Source organism: Oryzias latipes, chromosome 2 (assembly GCF_002234675.1).
Source record: "Oryzias latipes chromosome 2, ASM223467v1".
Taxonomy (NCBI): Eukaryota; Metazoa; Chordata; class Actinopteri; order Beloniformes; family Adrianichthyidae; genus Oryzias; species Oryzias latipes.
In genome coordinates this window covers 25,194,459-25,212,636 of record NC_019860.2, presented here as the reverse complement: position 1 = coordinate 25,212,636, position 18,178 = coordinate 25,194,459, and the positions used below count along the sequence as shown (strand labels likewise).

Sequence of the window (18,178 nt, the reverse complement as noted above, 5' to 3'; positions counted from 1 at the left end):
AAATATCTGATCTGCTCTCAGAATTGTATGACTTCAGAGACATCAAAGCTGACAATGAATCTGAACAAATTATACCATCCCCAATTCTGTTCTGTTCTAGCCAGTGTAAACTATATGATATTGCCAACATTTCAACTGTAAAAACTGAAAGATCCTTTGACGTCTTAACTCCAACAGATTTGTCCAATGTAGGGATACAGAAAGAAAAACCAGTTCGCATTGTTGCTGGGTCTTTAGATCCATCTGTATATATGGGTATAAATGAAGCGTGGGCTGTGTCTAATCTGTCTGCTGTTAACTCATCCCAGTTTCCCTTCCCTTTTCTATCCTCCATTGTTCTATGGAGATACAAATCCACTTGCGCAGTTGGAAAAATCCAGAAAGGAGTGGTCGGGTACAAAAACGTCTTAACTAGGGTTTTGCCATGAATATTTGCTTTTCTCGCTAACCTAGCTAATTTCCAAGCAGCACTTTCATTTGTCCCATTATCACTTTCCCAACAAGGATCAATAGCCCTCCTAACCATGTTCTCTACATCTACACAACCCTGTATTTTCACCCAATAGTTAAGCATCAGCTGTTTAATTCTTAGTTTCAATGGTAGCTCCCCCATTTCAACTTGTAATGACACAGCAGGAGTTGACCTCATAGCCCCAGTGCATATTTTCAAAGCCTGATTTTGGATGACTTCTATTTTATGTAATAATGTTTTGCACGCTGTATTGTAAACAATAATTCCATACTCTGTGACTGACCTAATCATTGTAATATATATTTGTTTTAAAGCCTGTGCACTAGCTCCCCACCCAGTACCTTTCAAGCATCTCATTATATTTATGACTTTCTTACATCTCCCTACTATACTATCAATGTTCTCTCTCCATTTCAATTTTGTATCCAATATAACACCCAGGTACCTAAAACTATGTACTTGCTCAATTGCTTCTCCATATAACCTTAAGTTCAAAACAGTTCCACGTTTCCTAGTAAAAACCATGCATTTTGTTTTAGTTACTGAAAATTTGAATCCCCAGTCATAAGACCAGTTTTCCACCTCCGTAATCGCGTCTTGTATTTTTCTCTCCACATAATGAATATTTCTTCCCCTCTTCCACAAGGCTCCATCATCTGCAAATAGTGCTTTCCCAAATTCACATCCAATTGAATTAAATATATCATTAATCATAATTGAAAACAACACAGGGCTAATCACACTACCTTGTGGGGTTCCATTATCCACTACGTACCTATTAGAAAAGGACTTTCCTATCCTAACTTGAACATATCTATCAAACAAAAACCCCTTAATCCAATTATAGATTCTTCCATTAAGTCCTAACGTACCTAATTTTATCAATAAACCCTCTTTCCAGACCATATCATAAGCCTTTTCAATATCAAAGAATACCGCCACCAAATATTCTTTATTTACTTGGGCTTTCCTAACGTCTGCTTCTAGACAGATTACAGGATCCATTGTCCCTCGACCTTTCCTAAAGCCATTCTGATATGGGGACAGCAAATTTTTACTTTCCAGGTAATACTGCAATCTCTCATTTATCATTCTTTCCATCACTTTACCAACATGTGATGTGAGTGCTATAGGCCTGTAATTTTCTGGGCTGCTCGGATCTTTCCCAGGTTTTAATATGGGAATAACCACCGCCTCTTTCCAATTGGTCGGCAATTTACCTTCACTCCAGACCCTATTATACATGTCCAATAATTTCAATTTCATTTTCCTACCTAAATGTTTTAACATAACATAACTTATACCATCCCTACCGGGTGATGTAATTTTAGATTTATGTAGTGCTAAATCCAATTCAAAGCAGGTAAACGGAGCATCCATGGTTGTCAAATAAGTGTTATCATCAAAGTCCTTGTAGTGCCGTTCCCTAATTTCATCTCTCCTCCCTTTCCTATACCCTGACAAATTCTCATTACTTTGACTTCTCACAAAAGTTTTAGCCAACATTTCTGCTTTATCCGTATCCGATATCGCCAGGTCATCACCTATTTTCAATACTGGATATTGTAACTCCCTCCTTATACCCTTCATTTTTCTAATCATTCCCCAAACCGTATTAACTGGAGTTGTTCGACCAATTTTATCACAAAAAGCCCTCCAGTACTCCCTTTTCTCCTTTTTAATAATCCTTCTTGCCTGTGAACAAAGTCTCTTATAATTCAACAGATTTTCATATGTGTGTGTCCGTTTTAAGAGTTTCAAACCCTTATTCCTATTCTTAACTGCTATCTTGCAGTCTTCAGTCCACCATGGAACATTTTTCCTCGTCATAGTTGCTTTACTTCTCGGAATTGTTTTTTGCGCCGCTGAAATTATTAAATTTCGAATTTTCTTTTCCATTTCTTCAGCCGTACTCTCCATACTAATGTTTGAACATTCCTCATCACACATAAAAGTAAATTCACCCCATTTTGCTTTATGAAAAAGCCATCTTCCTTCCTTTCCATTACTTGGTGGTTCTCTATCACCACCAACCCTAGAGAACACAGGATAATGGTCACTCCCCATTGTGCTGTTGTGTACATTCCACTCACTACCCCCTGCCAAAACGTTTGAAACAAAAGTAAGATCTAGTGCTGACATATTCCCTGTTCGAACATCAGTTCTTGTTCCTCTCCCATCATTGAGACACACCAAGTGTAATTCATCCATCAAATCCTCCAATACCTCACCATTAACATCTGTCACCTTCCCCCCCCACAATGTGCTATGTGCATTAAAATCCCCACAAACAATGACATGCCCATTGTCTAGATGAATAATTGATTTAAGAAGACTGAGATCTAACTTTTTGCATGGATTATAGTAATTAACAACGTTTATTCTCCCCAGACCAATATAAATTTCAATGCCAATAAATTCTTCTTGTGTCCCTATCTTAATCACCCTGTAATTGAAATTATTTTTTATAAATGTGGCACAACCACCCCCACCTCCCTCTGCTCTATCACACCGGATTCCCGTATATTGGGAAATTCTAAAATCTAAATTTGGCCTTAACCACGTCTCTTGAATACATATAATATCTGGTTTTTGATCCAGGTCATCTATACACTTTTTCAATTCCTGTCCATTTGCCAATAAGCTCCTTGCATTCCATTGAAGTATAAGAACCATTTACTATCCCACACTTCCCACCTCCTGACTAGACTGGGCACTAAGGTTATTCCGAACCTCTTCCCATGTCAACTCATTGATGTCCAAATGGTTCGCTGCTGCTTTTACAATGATTTGTATTCTTTCTGTTTTTGATTTAGTTTCCATCGTTGCATTTATAACTCCAGCTACAAACGTGACCAGTTTCTTCAAATCTATCAAAACTCTCCCCTCAACATTCCTGTCCTGTATACTGTTTGGCACTTCGTGTATGACTCCTGCCTGTCTATCAGAACTTTTACCAACCATTTTAACTGCATCTGCATATGAGATTCTATGTAGTACTCTGGTTTTTTGAATATGGACTTCTCTCCTCATAACCTCACAGCCTGCATATGCAGCACTATGGTCCCCCCCACAGTTACAACACTTTGGTTTCATCTTGTTTCCACAGGACTCATAGCCATGATCTTCTCCACACCTAGGACACCTCTGCTTGCCTTTACATACAGCAGCAGTGTGTCCAAATCTCTGGCAGTGAAAACATCTAACGGGTTTAGGAACATATTCCCTCACAGTATAAGACATGTATCCCAGGGACACTCTGTCCGGAAGGCTCCTTCCCATAAATTCCAACAATATTCCCTCAGATTCCCTCCTCACACCATCCCGAAAAACACTTAATCTCCTTGCTTCTCTTATTTCTGCCCCTCGTAGGTTAGCTTTAAATTCCGTAATAGACATTTCCACAGGTATGCCCCAAATCACTCCCCTCCGCCCCTGACCTCCCAATCCTACCTTGCTCATACTAACAATTTTATGTTTCCCCACTTCTCTCATTTTACAGGCCCTGTCCCTCTGCTCCTCACTTCTACAAACAATCAACAGGTTCCCATCTCTCAGGACTTTAGCAACTTTAATGTCCCCCACTTGATTCTTCAAGATAGTCGTCAATTTTATCGGGCTCAAAGTACTTAACCCTTGTCCTTCAGAAAATCTCAAAATGACTTTATAGCCATCCCTTCCTTCTTCATCACTGTCAGTTGACATCACTCGTCTTTGTTTTTTAGGATCAGCTCCATCAAAACTATTTCCTCTCTTTTCCCTTCCTGTTTCAATCCCAAAGCTCATCTCCATACTATCCTCACTTTCACATCCCCCGTCATCTCCCCACTCCTTCCCAGTCACAACACAGCTGTGCCTACCCGTCACCGCCTTAGCGTCCATCTTCGATTTAGCCATCAGCCCTCCTGCTCTTTTTCGGCGAAATGAACTTCCGCATATCCTCTGACGTTATGGTCAACTTTTATTCTTTTTTTTTCCGTCTTCATCTACGGACCTAACGCTCCGTGCCGCCATTGTTTTCAAACAGACTGCGTCATGGCGGCGCGGAGCGCTGTAACTCGACAGCTGATTGGTCACGTTGCAGAACGTGACCAATCAAATTTCACTTTACTGGAGCTCGGGTAAGACGCCATGGCCGTTCGTTCTCCTCGTGTTATTTTGCGGCTTCGAAACTACTGAAGACGTTTTGTTCCCGGCAGCATTTGGAGAAAGGGCTGGAGTGTGACCCAAAAATCTATGATAAATAAAATAAAAAATGAAAGAAGTTTCTTTTAAAATCATTCACAAAATTTACCCCACTAATCAATTCATGCTAAGATACATTCAAAAATTGATTTGTCCCTTTTGCAAAGAACATCCAAAAGCAATTAACCATCTTTTTTGGAATTGTACTGAAATTAGAATTTTTTTGGAAGAAGTGTTTACAATTTATCAGAAATCATATTCACCCCAACTCCACTCTGAAATTTGAATATTTAATATTTGGGTTTTATAATAAAACTTGGACTCAAATAAAAACTAATAATGTTATTATTATATTTGGCAAATTGTATATTCATAAATGCTCATTTTATTCATCTTCTATCCCCCCCCCCCCCCTCCGTGTTAATCAAACAAATTGAAATGTATCTCAGTTAAATCTCTGAAAGCCTTAAGAAAGCTGTATGTTTGTATGAAAGTTGTGGAAACCTGAATGTTTTTGTGTAAAATGCATGTAATATGTTTACTCTCCTGGCTGTACCTACATTTTGAACAATAAAGTTAAAAAAAATAAACTTTCTTCACCCACTCCCTGAAAACACTAAACAGAGCAGCAGTTATCATTGATTTCTTACCAAAAACAATCCTAAAGTTTTTTAAAAGGTTTCTTATGGTTTTTTTTATTTGTATAATATGAGATACTGTTTTACAAAACATCACAAAAGACTTTCCTGCCACTTGATACATGCTTAGGAAGAAATTGGCTGTTGAAAATGACAAAATTTGTTGTATGCCCGAAGTGCCATTGTATTAATTACCTTTGATGAAGCAATGAGGATATTACTGTATATCTTAATCAAACTTGGGTTGACTTGTCAATACTTTTCACACCTGTTTTTAAACATTTGTGGGAAAATATACGTGCAGAGCAAACTCAGCTTAACAGATCAGATGTGTAATTCAAATTTGTCATGAACAATATATGTCAGGAAAAAATACATGTGCTTTTGAAGTATCTTGTGCACATAAATTGCTAGGCAAGGCACTTATCAAACAAGCGATACATATAATATCCAGAGACAATACATGTCCTAATGCAGTATCGCCTTTGCACAAATCACAAAATACGGTGTAGGTACCATAACCTTTCAGCCTGGAACTTCCGTTCGGGGTCCTTTCGACTGAGTATAACGTCACACTACGGTAACCCCACTTGGACAAACTACGTAGCGTTGACATCTGCTTGGGCTCTACGTATTTTCATTTCACGTTACCTTTTGTAACCTAAAGGAGTTTTCCCCCATAAATTGTGTCTGACAATATTCTTTGTCATTTTTATAAAGACATGTTGTCACAATCCGCTCGTTACTCCAGTTTAAGTTCAGCCGTGGCTGAAATTTTTGTCAGCACGGCTAAATGTTGCCCTTCCGGGTCCGTTCTGTCAATAATAAAGCAATGGGTGCACGGATTAAAAAAACTATAAGAGAACATGAATTCAATAATAATCATAACAATAATAAAGGCACCTTTCGAATACTATATCGCAGCTCTGTTCGTTTACAACAGACGTCATAATATTTTCTTCTATGGTAGTATCGTAAATTGGTGAATGTGGAAAAGAGTAAGGTGATGAGGTGTACGAGGTTAAAGGGTGAACGTAGATTGAATGTGGCATTAAATGGGGAGTTGTTGGAGGAGGTAGAGTGTTTTCAGTATTTGGGGTCGTGTGTCTGTGTGGATGGTGGAATAGGGGGAGAGGTAGAGTTTAGAATGAATGAAGTACGAAAGATATGGGAGGGAAGGAAGAGAGTGTTTGAATGTAGGTCACTAGGAAAGGATGCAAAAAGGAGATTGTATGAGGGTGTGGTGGTGCCTGCAGCGTTATATGGGGCTGAAACATGGAGTCTAAAAGCGGCGGAAAAGAGGAAGCTGAATGTAGTTGAGATGAGATGTTTGAGGAGTATGTGTGGTGTGACGCGTATGGATCGTGTAAGAAATGAAGTTATCCGAGAGAGAACTGGTCTGATGCGAGAGTTGGCTCATAGAGCAGAGCAAAAGGCACTGGGATGGTTTGGGCATGTTGAAAGAATGGAAAGGGAGCGTTTGGAGAAAAAGGTACATGAATCTGATGTGAGTGGAGTGAGAATGAGAGGAAGACCGCGAATGGGATGGAGAGAGGGGGTAAGGAGAGCGCTGAATGCAAGAGGGATGACTGTGGTGCAGGGGAGAGAGGCTGCTCAGGACAGGGATGGGTGGAGAGAGTTTGTGTATGGATGAATGGAGGGGTGTGGTAGAGGTCTGGGGCCTCATTTATAACCGTTGCGTACGCACAAAAGAAGGCGTACGCCACTCTCTACGCAATAGTTGAGATTTATAAAAAGCAAACTTGAGGGGAAAATGTGCGGTCCTCCACGCTCTGACCCAGGCGTACGCACAAAAACGGGTGAAATGAGAAACGGCGACGCCGTCGGCAGATGGAAGAAACACGTGAAAGTGAAAATGACAATCCTGCCTCTCAGAAATAACATGAAGACTTCACAAAGCAAGTCTGACAATTAACAGCTACACAAACACCCGTTTGATCGATCAGCAGTGAAACAAACAAAAAAATCAAACGAAAATTACAACAGAAATTCAAATGAACACTTATTTGGAAAAAAGTGAAATATGTTCTGCAATATTGGCATGTTGTGCAATTCATCCTCATAAATAATATAGTTAACAGAACGAAATAATGTACAAAACTGATATTCTCGTTAGTGTGTCCATCTGGAGGAGCAGATATAGGTGCAGACAGACAGACAGATGGATAGATAGAGAGAGATGCATTAATTCTCCACTGGGGAAAGTTGTTTTCATAGTAAAACATTTCCTCATAAGCTACAGAATTATGGTATTCATGCATATGCCTTTAGTTTGTTTTATTTTTGATAAAACAATGTATGGCGTATGTCTCAACCATTCAGAAAGCAACAAGAAATTACATTTGCTGATCAATTTCCCATTTCCACGTGGATTATTACCGACATCTGTAGCTTGTCAGATGTAATTAAATGGAGGGAAATAAAATGCTCCATCACAATGCGTAATGACGCACAATGGCTGATCTGGAAGATTTTTAGAAGATGTGGCAAATGGAAGAATTCAGAGTGAACGCATCTTTAGACAGCAAGAAGACTTGTTCGCAAACGAGGACGAGTGGCTTATGAGCCGGTTCCGACTTCCTCTGCGGGCTTTTGGGGGGGTGTCACCCCGTGCATCTGGCGCGTCGGTGTCCCCCTGCGCCTCAGTCACCACTCCACTTAAAAGGGATTCCCCAATTATTGCCGCTTGTCTCTCATCAGGAGGGGTCAGCTCCGGTGTCCCCCCCCCCCACACACACACACCCGTGTCTGCCACGGGTGTGTGTGTGTGGGGGGGGGGGGGGGGGGTACAGCGCTAGACGTTTTTTTGCTTTGACTTTGATGACCATTTCTTTTTTATTTCGGCCACGGTCCGAGGTTGTGAGGCTAGAGCATTTACGGCGTCTGCCACCGTTTGCCGCTCACGTGCCTTTTTGGCGTTAGTAATGCCCACACTGTGCCCTCCAAACAACACTTTCCTCCTCTTTTCCACCTCGCCAACGATAACTTCTACTTCACATTGAGTGAAGTTACGTTTTTTTGATTTTCTCTCTGTGTTTGCCATGGTTTACCAATCAATGAATATTCATTTGTGGGCGTTTCACGGACTATTTATGGGCAACTATGGGCGTGTGATGAGGCCGCAAAAGCTGCGCTGCATTTAGAATTGGTTGTGATTTATTAAGGGAAAGATCCATAGGATGTGCGTGCGCACGGTTTTATAACTCCGAATATTTCTGTGCGTACGCACGTCCTATGTTTCATCCGTACGCCACTTCTGACGCAAATCCTACGCAAAGTTTTATAAATGAGGCCCCTGGTCTTGGGATGAAGCGGCAAGGCGAAACCAGCCTTGGCTGAGGCCCTGCTGTGGAGGTGCCCACACTGGAGTGTGCAGCTGACCCTGGTGCAGTGTGGTGTGGCTTAGACCAGGCCTTAGACCAGTCTCTCACACACACACACACCAACGCACACACACACACACACACTGAAGGAGGAGGGTTTGGGGAAGAGAAGGAGGGAGTTAAAATTGTGTGCCCTGTCTAGGCTACCCCACCTTGGTGGGACACAGCCTTGGTAAATAGATAGATAGTATCGTAAATTGTCCAGTCCAATTACTGTCTGACACGTCATCAGACCAACACACAGCCAATCACATAATGTGACGTCAGCGCTAGTCGAAGGACCCCGAACGGAAGTTCCAGGCCGAATGGTTATGGTACCTACAGCGGCAATGGTAACTACGGAGGATATGCACCAGTAATGCCACAACACTTAGATAAGTATACACTACAGATACTACAGGATATTTACCTTCTTCAGTATCTTTACTCCAGATATTTCCAGATTTGACCTCAGGTCATATTTGGAACTTGGATATGGCCAAAATAAGACACAACCACTATCTTCTGCCCGGATATATTCAGATATGCTGCATGTCTGGATATGCATTAGAAATGGTCCAGATTCTTTAGATATTTAAGAAAGTATCCAAAACAGATATTAAGGATTCTGGCTCTTTTCGCGCAGTGCTCCATGCTTAGTTCTGGCTCTAGGGACTGATAAAAGACCGGATCCAGAAGAGCGGAGAGGTCTGGCTGGTACATACTGGGTCAGGAGGTCAGCCATGTATTTTGGTGCTAAACCATTCAAAGCATAATAAACCAGTAGCAGAACTTTAAAGTCTATCCTCTGACAGACAGGTAGCCAGTGCAAAGACCTCAGAACTGGACTAATGTGGTCCACTTTCCTGGTCCCTGTGAAAACCCGGGCAGCAGAGTTCTGAATAAGCTGCAATTTCCTGATGGATTTTTTTGGTAGTCCTGTAAACACACTGTTACAGTAATCAAGTCGACTAAAGATGAAAGCATGCACTAGTTTCTCCAGGTCCTGCTTAGACATCAGATCTTTAATCCTTGAGATAATTTAGAGATGATAATAGGCTGATTTTGTAACTGCCTTGATGTGTTTATCAAAATTTAGGTCTGTGTCTATCAATACACCCAAGTTTTTGGCCTGGTTGGTAGTTTTTAGTTGAATGGATTGAAGCTCTATAATGACGTCCAACCTTTTTTCTGTAGCCCCAAAGACAATAACATCAGTTTTGTTTTTATTTAGCTGAAGTAAATTATGGCACATCCAGTCATTAATTTCCTCAATGCATTTACCAAGAGCCTGTACAGGGCCTCGGTCGCCTGGGGCCTGTTTCAGAAAGGAGGTTCAACCAACTCTGAGGTTGAACTTGAACTCTGAGTTGGTCAATCGGGAGATTAACAACTCTGAGTTTTCTGTTTCAGAGAAGCTGATCCGAGTTAGATCAATCAACTCTGAGTGGACTGATTGGGAGGTGAGCGTGCGCACCGCGACTATAAGAAGACATTATCAATGGAGCGCAGATATCACGAGTCACCATGGCAACCGTGGAAAAAAAGAGGTCTGCATATTTTTCTCCAGCTGAACTTGACGTGCTGCTGCAGAGTTACAGTGAATATGAGCACATATTCCGGAAGAAAAGCAACACCGCTGCATCTGCAAAACAGAGACAGTTAGCGTGGAAAACATAGCTGCTCAAGTTAATGCGTAGGTTTGCTTTTAAATCATTGTTATAAAATATTGGCTGTAATAACTTTTTAAATAGCGTAAGGTGTGAAATAAAAAATGGTGATATTTAGGTGTACTTTTGAAGTGTTATTCCTGGTGTAAATGCATGAAATGCTGCATAGTGTACAGAACCAATCTGGGGGAAAATGCATTTAACGTCGGTAATGTTTAGAGGACTTTTTTGTTAACCTTCCCCTCTTGCAAACGTTGGTCAGTTTAATATTAATACATGCAATTGTGATTTTAAAAGTGAACTTTTGTCTACCGTTGAACCTTTCGCTGCGCGAAGACTTCTCCTTTCTTTTCTCTCGTCTTTCCGACCGACCGTGGTCAGAAGCGCAGGGGAGATTTCCTTCAGGGCCGAAGGGAATTCTCCTTCGGGGTTCACTTCCCGTCGGAAACCCTCAACCTCCAGAGCGGATTAAGAATGACTCCAAAACAGTTATTCTGGGAATGACACCTTCTCTTTATTTAACTAAGTGCTCCGTCCTCCGAACACACAAAATATACCACGCACACACCTCCGCTCCGTGCTCACACCCCCCCCATCTGCACCTGCACTCGCACCCCGCTCAGCACACACACGCTGCAACACTACCCTTGTATTGATCAAGTGGTATAGGTTTATATGGGATTAAGAAAGTAAGCAGTACTAGCAAATTGTTTCCTAAAACTAATTGTTACATTAATCTAATTCAATGTCCCTGATTTCATTTCCATGTAGATGCAATCCTGCAGGAATTAAAAGAACATGGCAGCAGCTAAAAATGAAGTATAAAAACATAATTCAATCAGGTCAAATTTGAGCATGTCATGGATGTAGGCTTTGTTGACAATATTTGTCTATTGGGTCCTCCAAAAAAGGACAAGCCATTCTTGTCACTTGTCTCTGTGTGACGGAAATGTGGGCAATGAAGGTTAAAGCGAAAAATACCGCTTCGTCTTTAAAAAGGGGAGGGGACCGGCAGAAACTTTGAGTTTAGAGAATAAAACCTGCTCCCGACCAGGTTAGGTTCACAGCGTAAGTAACCATGGACACTGACTCCGAGTATAAGTTACCTCTCTTTCAGAAACGGGTTTGACTTACTCTGCTTTCTCTGGTTTAACAAACCTCCCATTCTGAAACGGAAAACCCAGGGTTTCCCTGATTTCAGGGTTAATGCACTCAGAGTTTACACTTAACCTCCTTTCTGAAACAGGCCCCTGGTGTCAGTCTAATATATAACATACTCAAACACAAAAACACCCACACACATTTAGTCTCACTCTTTGTATCCCATGGTTGGGATTCTGTAAGTGCGTCAGTTATTGAGATTAACCCCAGATGGACAACAGCTCAGAGACGCAGAGCTGAAAGGATTTGGATCACAAGACTGGAAACCACATATCCAAAAGGGCTCAGTCAAAAGGATCCTTAATCTCCAAATTCAAATTCACATTTATCTGGTCTGATACTTTAACCCCTACACCCCCTACCCCTTCAATTTCCTAACCCTAAATCTTGCGTCAAACCCCTCATTGTACCCTAAATACAATTTATTTAGGTAAAAAAATTAAATAAAAAAATAAAATAAAAATAAAATATCGCATAAAATCTAAAAAGTCGGGACGTTAATCTTTTTCCAGTGCATGCATTTATTCTCTCTCCCAGATTTGGATATTTAGATAGGAGGAGAGAGGATGACCTCTAGACTGGTGTACCAAGATAGTCATTGCACAAAAATCAATTTCCTCTAACACCTAACACACAAAAAGGGGGGGAAAGGGTTTTCTGCAGCAAACAACACCGAATGAAATGTAGTTCATTCTTTTCCCGCCTCCATCACCAGACTCGCTAAGCGAAGCTAATAAACCATGCAAGCAAAGCTACAAAGCACGAGGCAGTGTGTCGATACACCGCTATGTCAAAGTTGTTTCATGAGACCTTGATTTTAACATCCTGCATTCATCTGCGTAGAAGGTCATTTATTTTACATTTTTGTTGCAGCTTTTAAAAAATGTTTGGCACGTGACTGTAAATACAGTTTTTGGGAAAGCTGTTAACTTTATATTTAGGGAATTAGCATTCTAGACAGCTTCTGCTACACCTTTCACCGCACATCTGCCCAGAAAGTTAGGATTCCCTGCTGCTGTCACAGTGCAAGCTTTTTTTCTGCTGTCCTCCAAAGAGTGGCACAAAAGAAACACTGCTGCCTGCCTGTCTGTCCAAAGTATTGCCATTACCTCTGCATTTAGAGAAACAGATAATCAAAACACAAATTCACTTCAACACACTCACCTACACACTTAAAACACACACCATCTAAAGGAATCACTGTCAGCCTCCAGCACTCCACTCCTGACCTGGACTCCAGCAAAACCAACATTTTGAAGGATCATCTCTGATTTAATCCCCTATCTTAACCCATAGCAAACTGCTTGTGAGATTACACAGCACTACACCAAAAAGAAGAACACAGACGCTTACCTGAATCAGCGCTTCACCTCTCATGGATGGGATGCAGATGGGGTTAATATGGCTCAAACCAATCCCAGATGGTCAACCTCTGAAAGGAAGTAGTTGATAAATCAGACACTTGACATGCCAGTGGACTGAATGACAGGAATTGGTATGATTGATCTCCAACAATGACTTTTTTTGTCCAGCAGAGGGAGACGTAGAGCAGCTCAGCGTCTTCCTCATGGAGTCCAGCCTCTAAATGCCTCCTCTTTATTTTTCTGTCCTCTCATTCGCCTTTATCTGTTCCTTTTTTTCTTTCCACACGAGTCTATTACAACCCTATACTTTTCTCCACATCTCTTTCTTCCTAAATGCACTTCTCTTTTTCTTTTCTTTCCTCCTTACTTGATCATTCTTTTTCTTATGTTCTTACCCCGTATTGTTTTTTTTTCAATAGACCCCCCCCTAAATTTTACTTTCCTATCCTTTTACTTTGTCTTTCCTTTTTTCCCTCTCTGGCACTTTATCTCCTTTTCTCTTTCCTAACTCGAACCTCCTTCATTCCCATGGCCCCAACCAGAACCAGAAAGAAAAAACAATTTTCCAAATTATAAAAAAAAAAGAAAATTTTTAAAGATTTTCCCCAAAATAATCATTCAATAAACCTATATTAGAATAAAATATATAAATAAAAAAAGCTCACCTGGAAAATGAAAATCCAACAATGGAAGCTAAATGTTTCCAGAACTTTCTTGTGTTCTCCTGTGATTGTAGACATGAAACCACATCTTCCATTAGTCTGTTGTAGATGTGCAGTTTCATCTGAAGTTTGCAAAATAACTGGATCTGAACATGCTGCCTCAAAAGAAAACAACTATTATTGGATCAATGACTGGTTTTTTGGAGGTTGTTGGGATCCCTCTCTGTCTTGCTGAGTGTCTGGTTGCCTCACTTGCCCCGCCCCTTTCTCAGCTGCTTCCAATCTCCTGCTTAGGCTCCAGCATCCAAGCTCTGCTGCTTCATACTTGCTGCCTGATTGTCTGTACTCCTAGCTCAGTGAGACCTGGTTCGCTTTCAGCCCGGCTCCTCCAGCTCCCAGCCTCCCAGGCCAGTCCAGTCCTGTTCCTGAACTCCATCTACCCCCCTGGACACACACACTATGCAATAATGAATACAAACTTCATTTTCCTTGTTCCTGTCTGCCACATTGATCCTCGCCCTGCAACTCAACACAGGTTTTATTCTGCTGACATTAATCTTCCTTTCAGAACAAGTTATTTACAATTTGCTTAAAATGAAAAATATATCTGTGAGTCTAGTCCAGGGACCACCAGCCTTTGTGAGCATGAGGGCTATTATGGGGTCTGAGTCGTAGGAGGGGCTCCACCGGACCTGTTTACTGCACATTTCCCCAAAGACCAAAACCACAGACTGCTGATAATAGCAGCAGTAATGATAAGAATAAACTAATGATTTCAACAACTGACTGCTCACATATCAATAGTAATTATTTTGACAATAACTAGAGAAACACGTCTAATCATGAAACATGGATTTATTTCTGCTCAAACATTAAAGTCAGGAGGACACGGTTGGTGCTACAAAAGATCACTTCTAACATTTTTTAGTCAAAGAAATCATAACTCTTCTTGTCACAACAAGTTGAGTTTTTTGAACACTGAATGCATGAAAATGTAACATTTTGTGCAACATTGTCAGCTTAATGCTGCTTGTCTAATCAACAGTCTGTGATTCGTCGGATCATTTACTATGTCAGTGGAAGGCCCACATAGAGGCCAACTGGCTTTCTTCTTCTTTATCCACAAATGTGCAGCTTTGGTTACTTTCTGGATTCTTTTCACAGGCCCCATGAAAACAGAAACAATAACAAAATAATATTCTAAGAAGTCAGAGAATGAGGGGACATCAGAATTTATACTTTCTATCAGTGTCCCCTGCAGCTATAAGCCCCTCCCACTGGTTACAGAGGAGCAGCGGCTAAATAAACCTGATCTCTCATCATCCACGTTCTCCATGATGAGGTCGAGAAAAGCTTTTCACAGAAGCTCCTCCCACATGCGGCCTAGCTGCAGGTTAACTCACCTTTGGACAAACGTCAAGCAGCAGCATCAAAACAAAGACGCTGGACGTGAATGTGAGGCTCGAAGCGCGTTTGCCGTGAATGGACAGTTCATTTAAATGATGCACGCGGGAGGAGCGGGGAGGGGGGGGGTAATCCGCGGTACATGCGTGTGCAGAGCTGTGGCTACTGATCCGATGGATCATTCCTCATTTGTTCCAGACATGAATGAAACTTTTAGAAATCATATTGAATTTCACTTGTGAGATTTTTACAGCAGACCTTGCGGTGCTTTAAGCGGCCTTTCTGGTTTCCACAGTAACCTGCCAGCATACACTATCGTACAATGTGAAGACCCATTTTCAGCATGCAGGGCTGAGCATGTGGTTGCTATGGTAACAGTGACAGGAAGCTGCATGTGCACATCCAAACCTCAAGTCTCATTGATTTCTTATTTTAACGGTCCAGATCTTCTGCAATCTGTTCATTCTGCTCCTCCGTCGTCTTTTTATCTTTTTCTTCATTCGTCTTTCCCTCCAGCCTCCCCCCCACTGTCTTCGAGTCTCCCCCCTGCCTCTTCAAGTCCTGGAACACCTCGGCGAAGAAGTGCGGCTCTGCGTTGATGCGCAGCATATCTGCGCTCAGACGCCTGATGAGCTCCAGGACTCTCTCCCAGAAGACGTCCCGACTGGACTCCACCAGAAACGGCTTGAGCGGGTACGAGATCTCGTTGCCCAGGTAGGAGTAGGCCAGGTACAGACAGGTTAGGAAGGTGGCGTGGAGCTCCTGCTCTGATGAAGTGTCCTCATCCACCTCGTCCCTGCAGAGCAGGTAGACGAAGACCAGGCTGGTGGGGCTGATGAAGCACTGGTTCTGGAGGGGGTCGGATGAGAACTCAAGTCAGTGGAAGAACAAGACACACATCACTAAACCATGATTTGAGATCAGAGGAGTGCCGCGCTGTGGCTGCACTGATGAGAAGCTTTGACTCGCCCTTTTAATCTTTCTTTTATTGTATTTTTTATCTTTTTCATCACTTTTTTCTGCTTGCATTGCACCAAAACATTATATTTTTTATTTTAGCATAATTTCTTTTTCCTTTCTTGGTTCTTTTCTTTCCAAGTCGGGTACCTCCAGATCTTTCTGGCGAGTAAATCAGCTCTTCCCATCACAAGCAGTTCATTTCATTGTTGACCTGTGTTGTTAGGACAAATAAAGTTTCATTCAAAAACTGTTCTTTGTTCTGCAGAATAACTAGACTTCCGTGTCAGAGCTTAGATGTCTCGGTTCTGGAACTGGGTCCAGATCAGCATGAGCCCTCTGCTGGTTTTACACCAGCGGTTGTTGTGGGGAACAAACTTTAAAAGCATCAGTTCGCTCTGAAAAAAGAACAGAAAAATGAGGAAGGAGAGTCCGCAGAGACCCTCCATCTCTGTCCAGCCCCCGCCTGAACAGAAATCTAGTTCCAGGAGGTTCTAAAGGTGAAACCGGACTTTCTTTGAACAACGATTCTGGTACAGAACACCAAACAGAGCAGGAGGAGTACCTACCTGCCAGCCCTGAAGCAGCAGCGCACGATCCACCTTTCTAAACCACAAGATGACCTGATTGGACGACAGCTCTTTCAGCTTGACACAGCGATGACGCAGAAAATTTGACAGACAGGTAAGAAGCTCACCTGTGGATGCCTGCAGAGGAGAGCAGAGGTAAGGACCTGAAAGTGGATCAAACTGATCCAGTTTTAGAGGAGATATGTGATCCAGTTTCAGCAGTTTCTCCTTCTGGGTCTTCTGGAGAACATTTAGGAACCAGAGCATTTTCGGTCTTTTAGTGTGAAATACAAACACGTGAATCCAAAGGTTAACATGTCTTGAAACATTTTGGTTAAATTACCAAAAATAAGTTTCTTATAAGTTACCAGCTGACACCCCCTCCCCCACCAGCCCACCCAGGTACCACTCACCTGCATTACCACGCGCTTGGGGACAGGAAGCGGAACGTCTCCGTTTTTCTGTCCCGTTTTCTTTGCTCCAAGGGGGTCGTCATCTGTTGCGTGCCCTCGTAGCTCGCCATGCGCGTGCACAGGATTCACTTTCTTTGCCCCCCTCCTCCTGGTCTTCGCTACCATCAGCCGTTTCTTCCAGCTGAGCGCGTGCAGCAGCAGAGGATGAGTCTTCCTTTTTCCCCCTTTGTCCGCGTCCTCGTGCCCGTCCTGCTTATTTGATAAGTTTTGCCTCTCGGGTCCACGGGTGGGTTTCTGCGAACTCGGAGATAACGCGGCTCCCATGGCGTGGAGGGGGTGAAGCAAAGAGTTTGTTCACATACAACACACGCGCGCGAGTCACAACGCAAAGAGATGGAAATGTGTCCCAGATGATGGCCTGTGCGCGCGCGTTACTGGTTTTCTATTTAGTAGAATCCCTAGTCAAGCGCGCGCGCTTTACTCACCCACTCTTGAACACGTGAAACAGAAACCAGCGGCCAGAGAGCGCGAGGACACAGCTGCATCATGCACTGAGGGGCGGGGCCGCTGTCCTTGGTGCTGAAGCTGCAGGGATAAAATAAATATTACCCACAATGCATCCCGGCAGAGAGACCCTTCACCTCCAGTCTTCCAGGGCGCGTGTCTGTACACCTGCATCGTTGCTGTGAGAGCGCGTGCGTGTCACTTCGAAGTCCTCCCCTGATGAAAATCATGATTTTTTTTAGTTTCTGACATGTTCTACAGGCATTTTATTTATGAAAGAGAAGAAATGTCAATGTCATAATGTCGCTCGGTTTGAATGAATGCGTTGCTGTGACGTCACAACTGTCCACAAGCACAAGCTCCCTGATCTGCCCCGTCCAGCACATCAGCTCAGATGGGGCAGAAGAGAAGGGGGAACATTCCTGCCACGAAGAACTAGGCATTCTTCGGTTTTCTTTTCTGAAGTTTGGCGTTGGGTCATCAGATCCTCTCACCTGTCCCGCTTCTTTAGGTTATTGGTCACTTTTACCATTTCCATTTCCGCCCCCCCCCCCCAGCATTTTCTTCCAGCAGGGGGGGCTGCTGCACACGTCTCAAAGAACCTGGTTTCTGCTTTGTTTTTGTCATCACCACGCGCTCAAGTATTGGAGGCTAGGGGGGGGGGGTGATCAGTTTCATCGACTTTAGACCAATCATTAATGATCAGATCCTGTCAGACATTAATCCCTGCCCTCTCGCTGTCAGTCATGCACCCCCCCATTGCACTGTGTGTGTGTGTGTGTGTGTGTGTGTGTGT

The 18,178-nt window shown here is 42.5% G+C and overlaps 1 protein-coding gene across 4 annotated transcripts; it reads right to left on the bottom strand.

Annotated features, from left to right (window-relative positions):
• Window positions 1-14,372: 14,372 nt before the first annotated feature.
• LOC101160131 (cyclin-dependent kinase 5 activator 2) lies at window positions 14,373-17,949 on the bottom strand. 4 transcript variants are annotated; one of them, XM_020700007.2, is made up of 4 exons: window positions 17,551-17,949; window positions 16,879-17,463; window positions 16,466-16,705; window positions 14,373-15,788 (listed from the first exon to the last, which is right to left on the bottom strand). In XM_020700007.2, the coding sequence occupies exons 2-4, from the start codon at window positions 17,200-17,202 to the stop codon at window positions 15,372-15,374; spliced, it is 981 nt and encodes a 326-aa protein (XP_020555666.1). In that variant the 5' UTR covers window positions 17,203-17,463; window positions 17,551-17,949; the 3' UTR covers window positions 14,373-15,371. The 4 variants fall into 4 exon arrangements, with proteins under 4 accessions (XP_020555666.1, XP_020555665.1, XP_020555667.1 ...); XM_020700006.1 differs by lacking the exon at window positions 17,551-17,949 and having other exon boundaries at window positions 16,879-17,536; XM_020700008.1 differs by lacking the exon at window positions 17,551-17,949 and having other exon boundaries at window positions 16,466-16,702; window positions 16,879-17,536.
• Window positions 17,950-18,178: the final 229 nt, after the last annotated feature.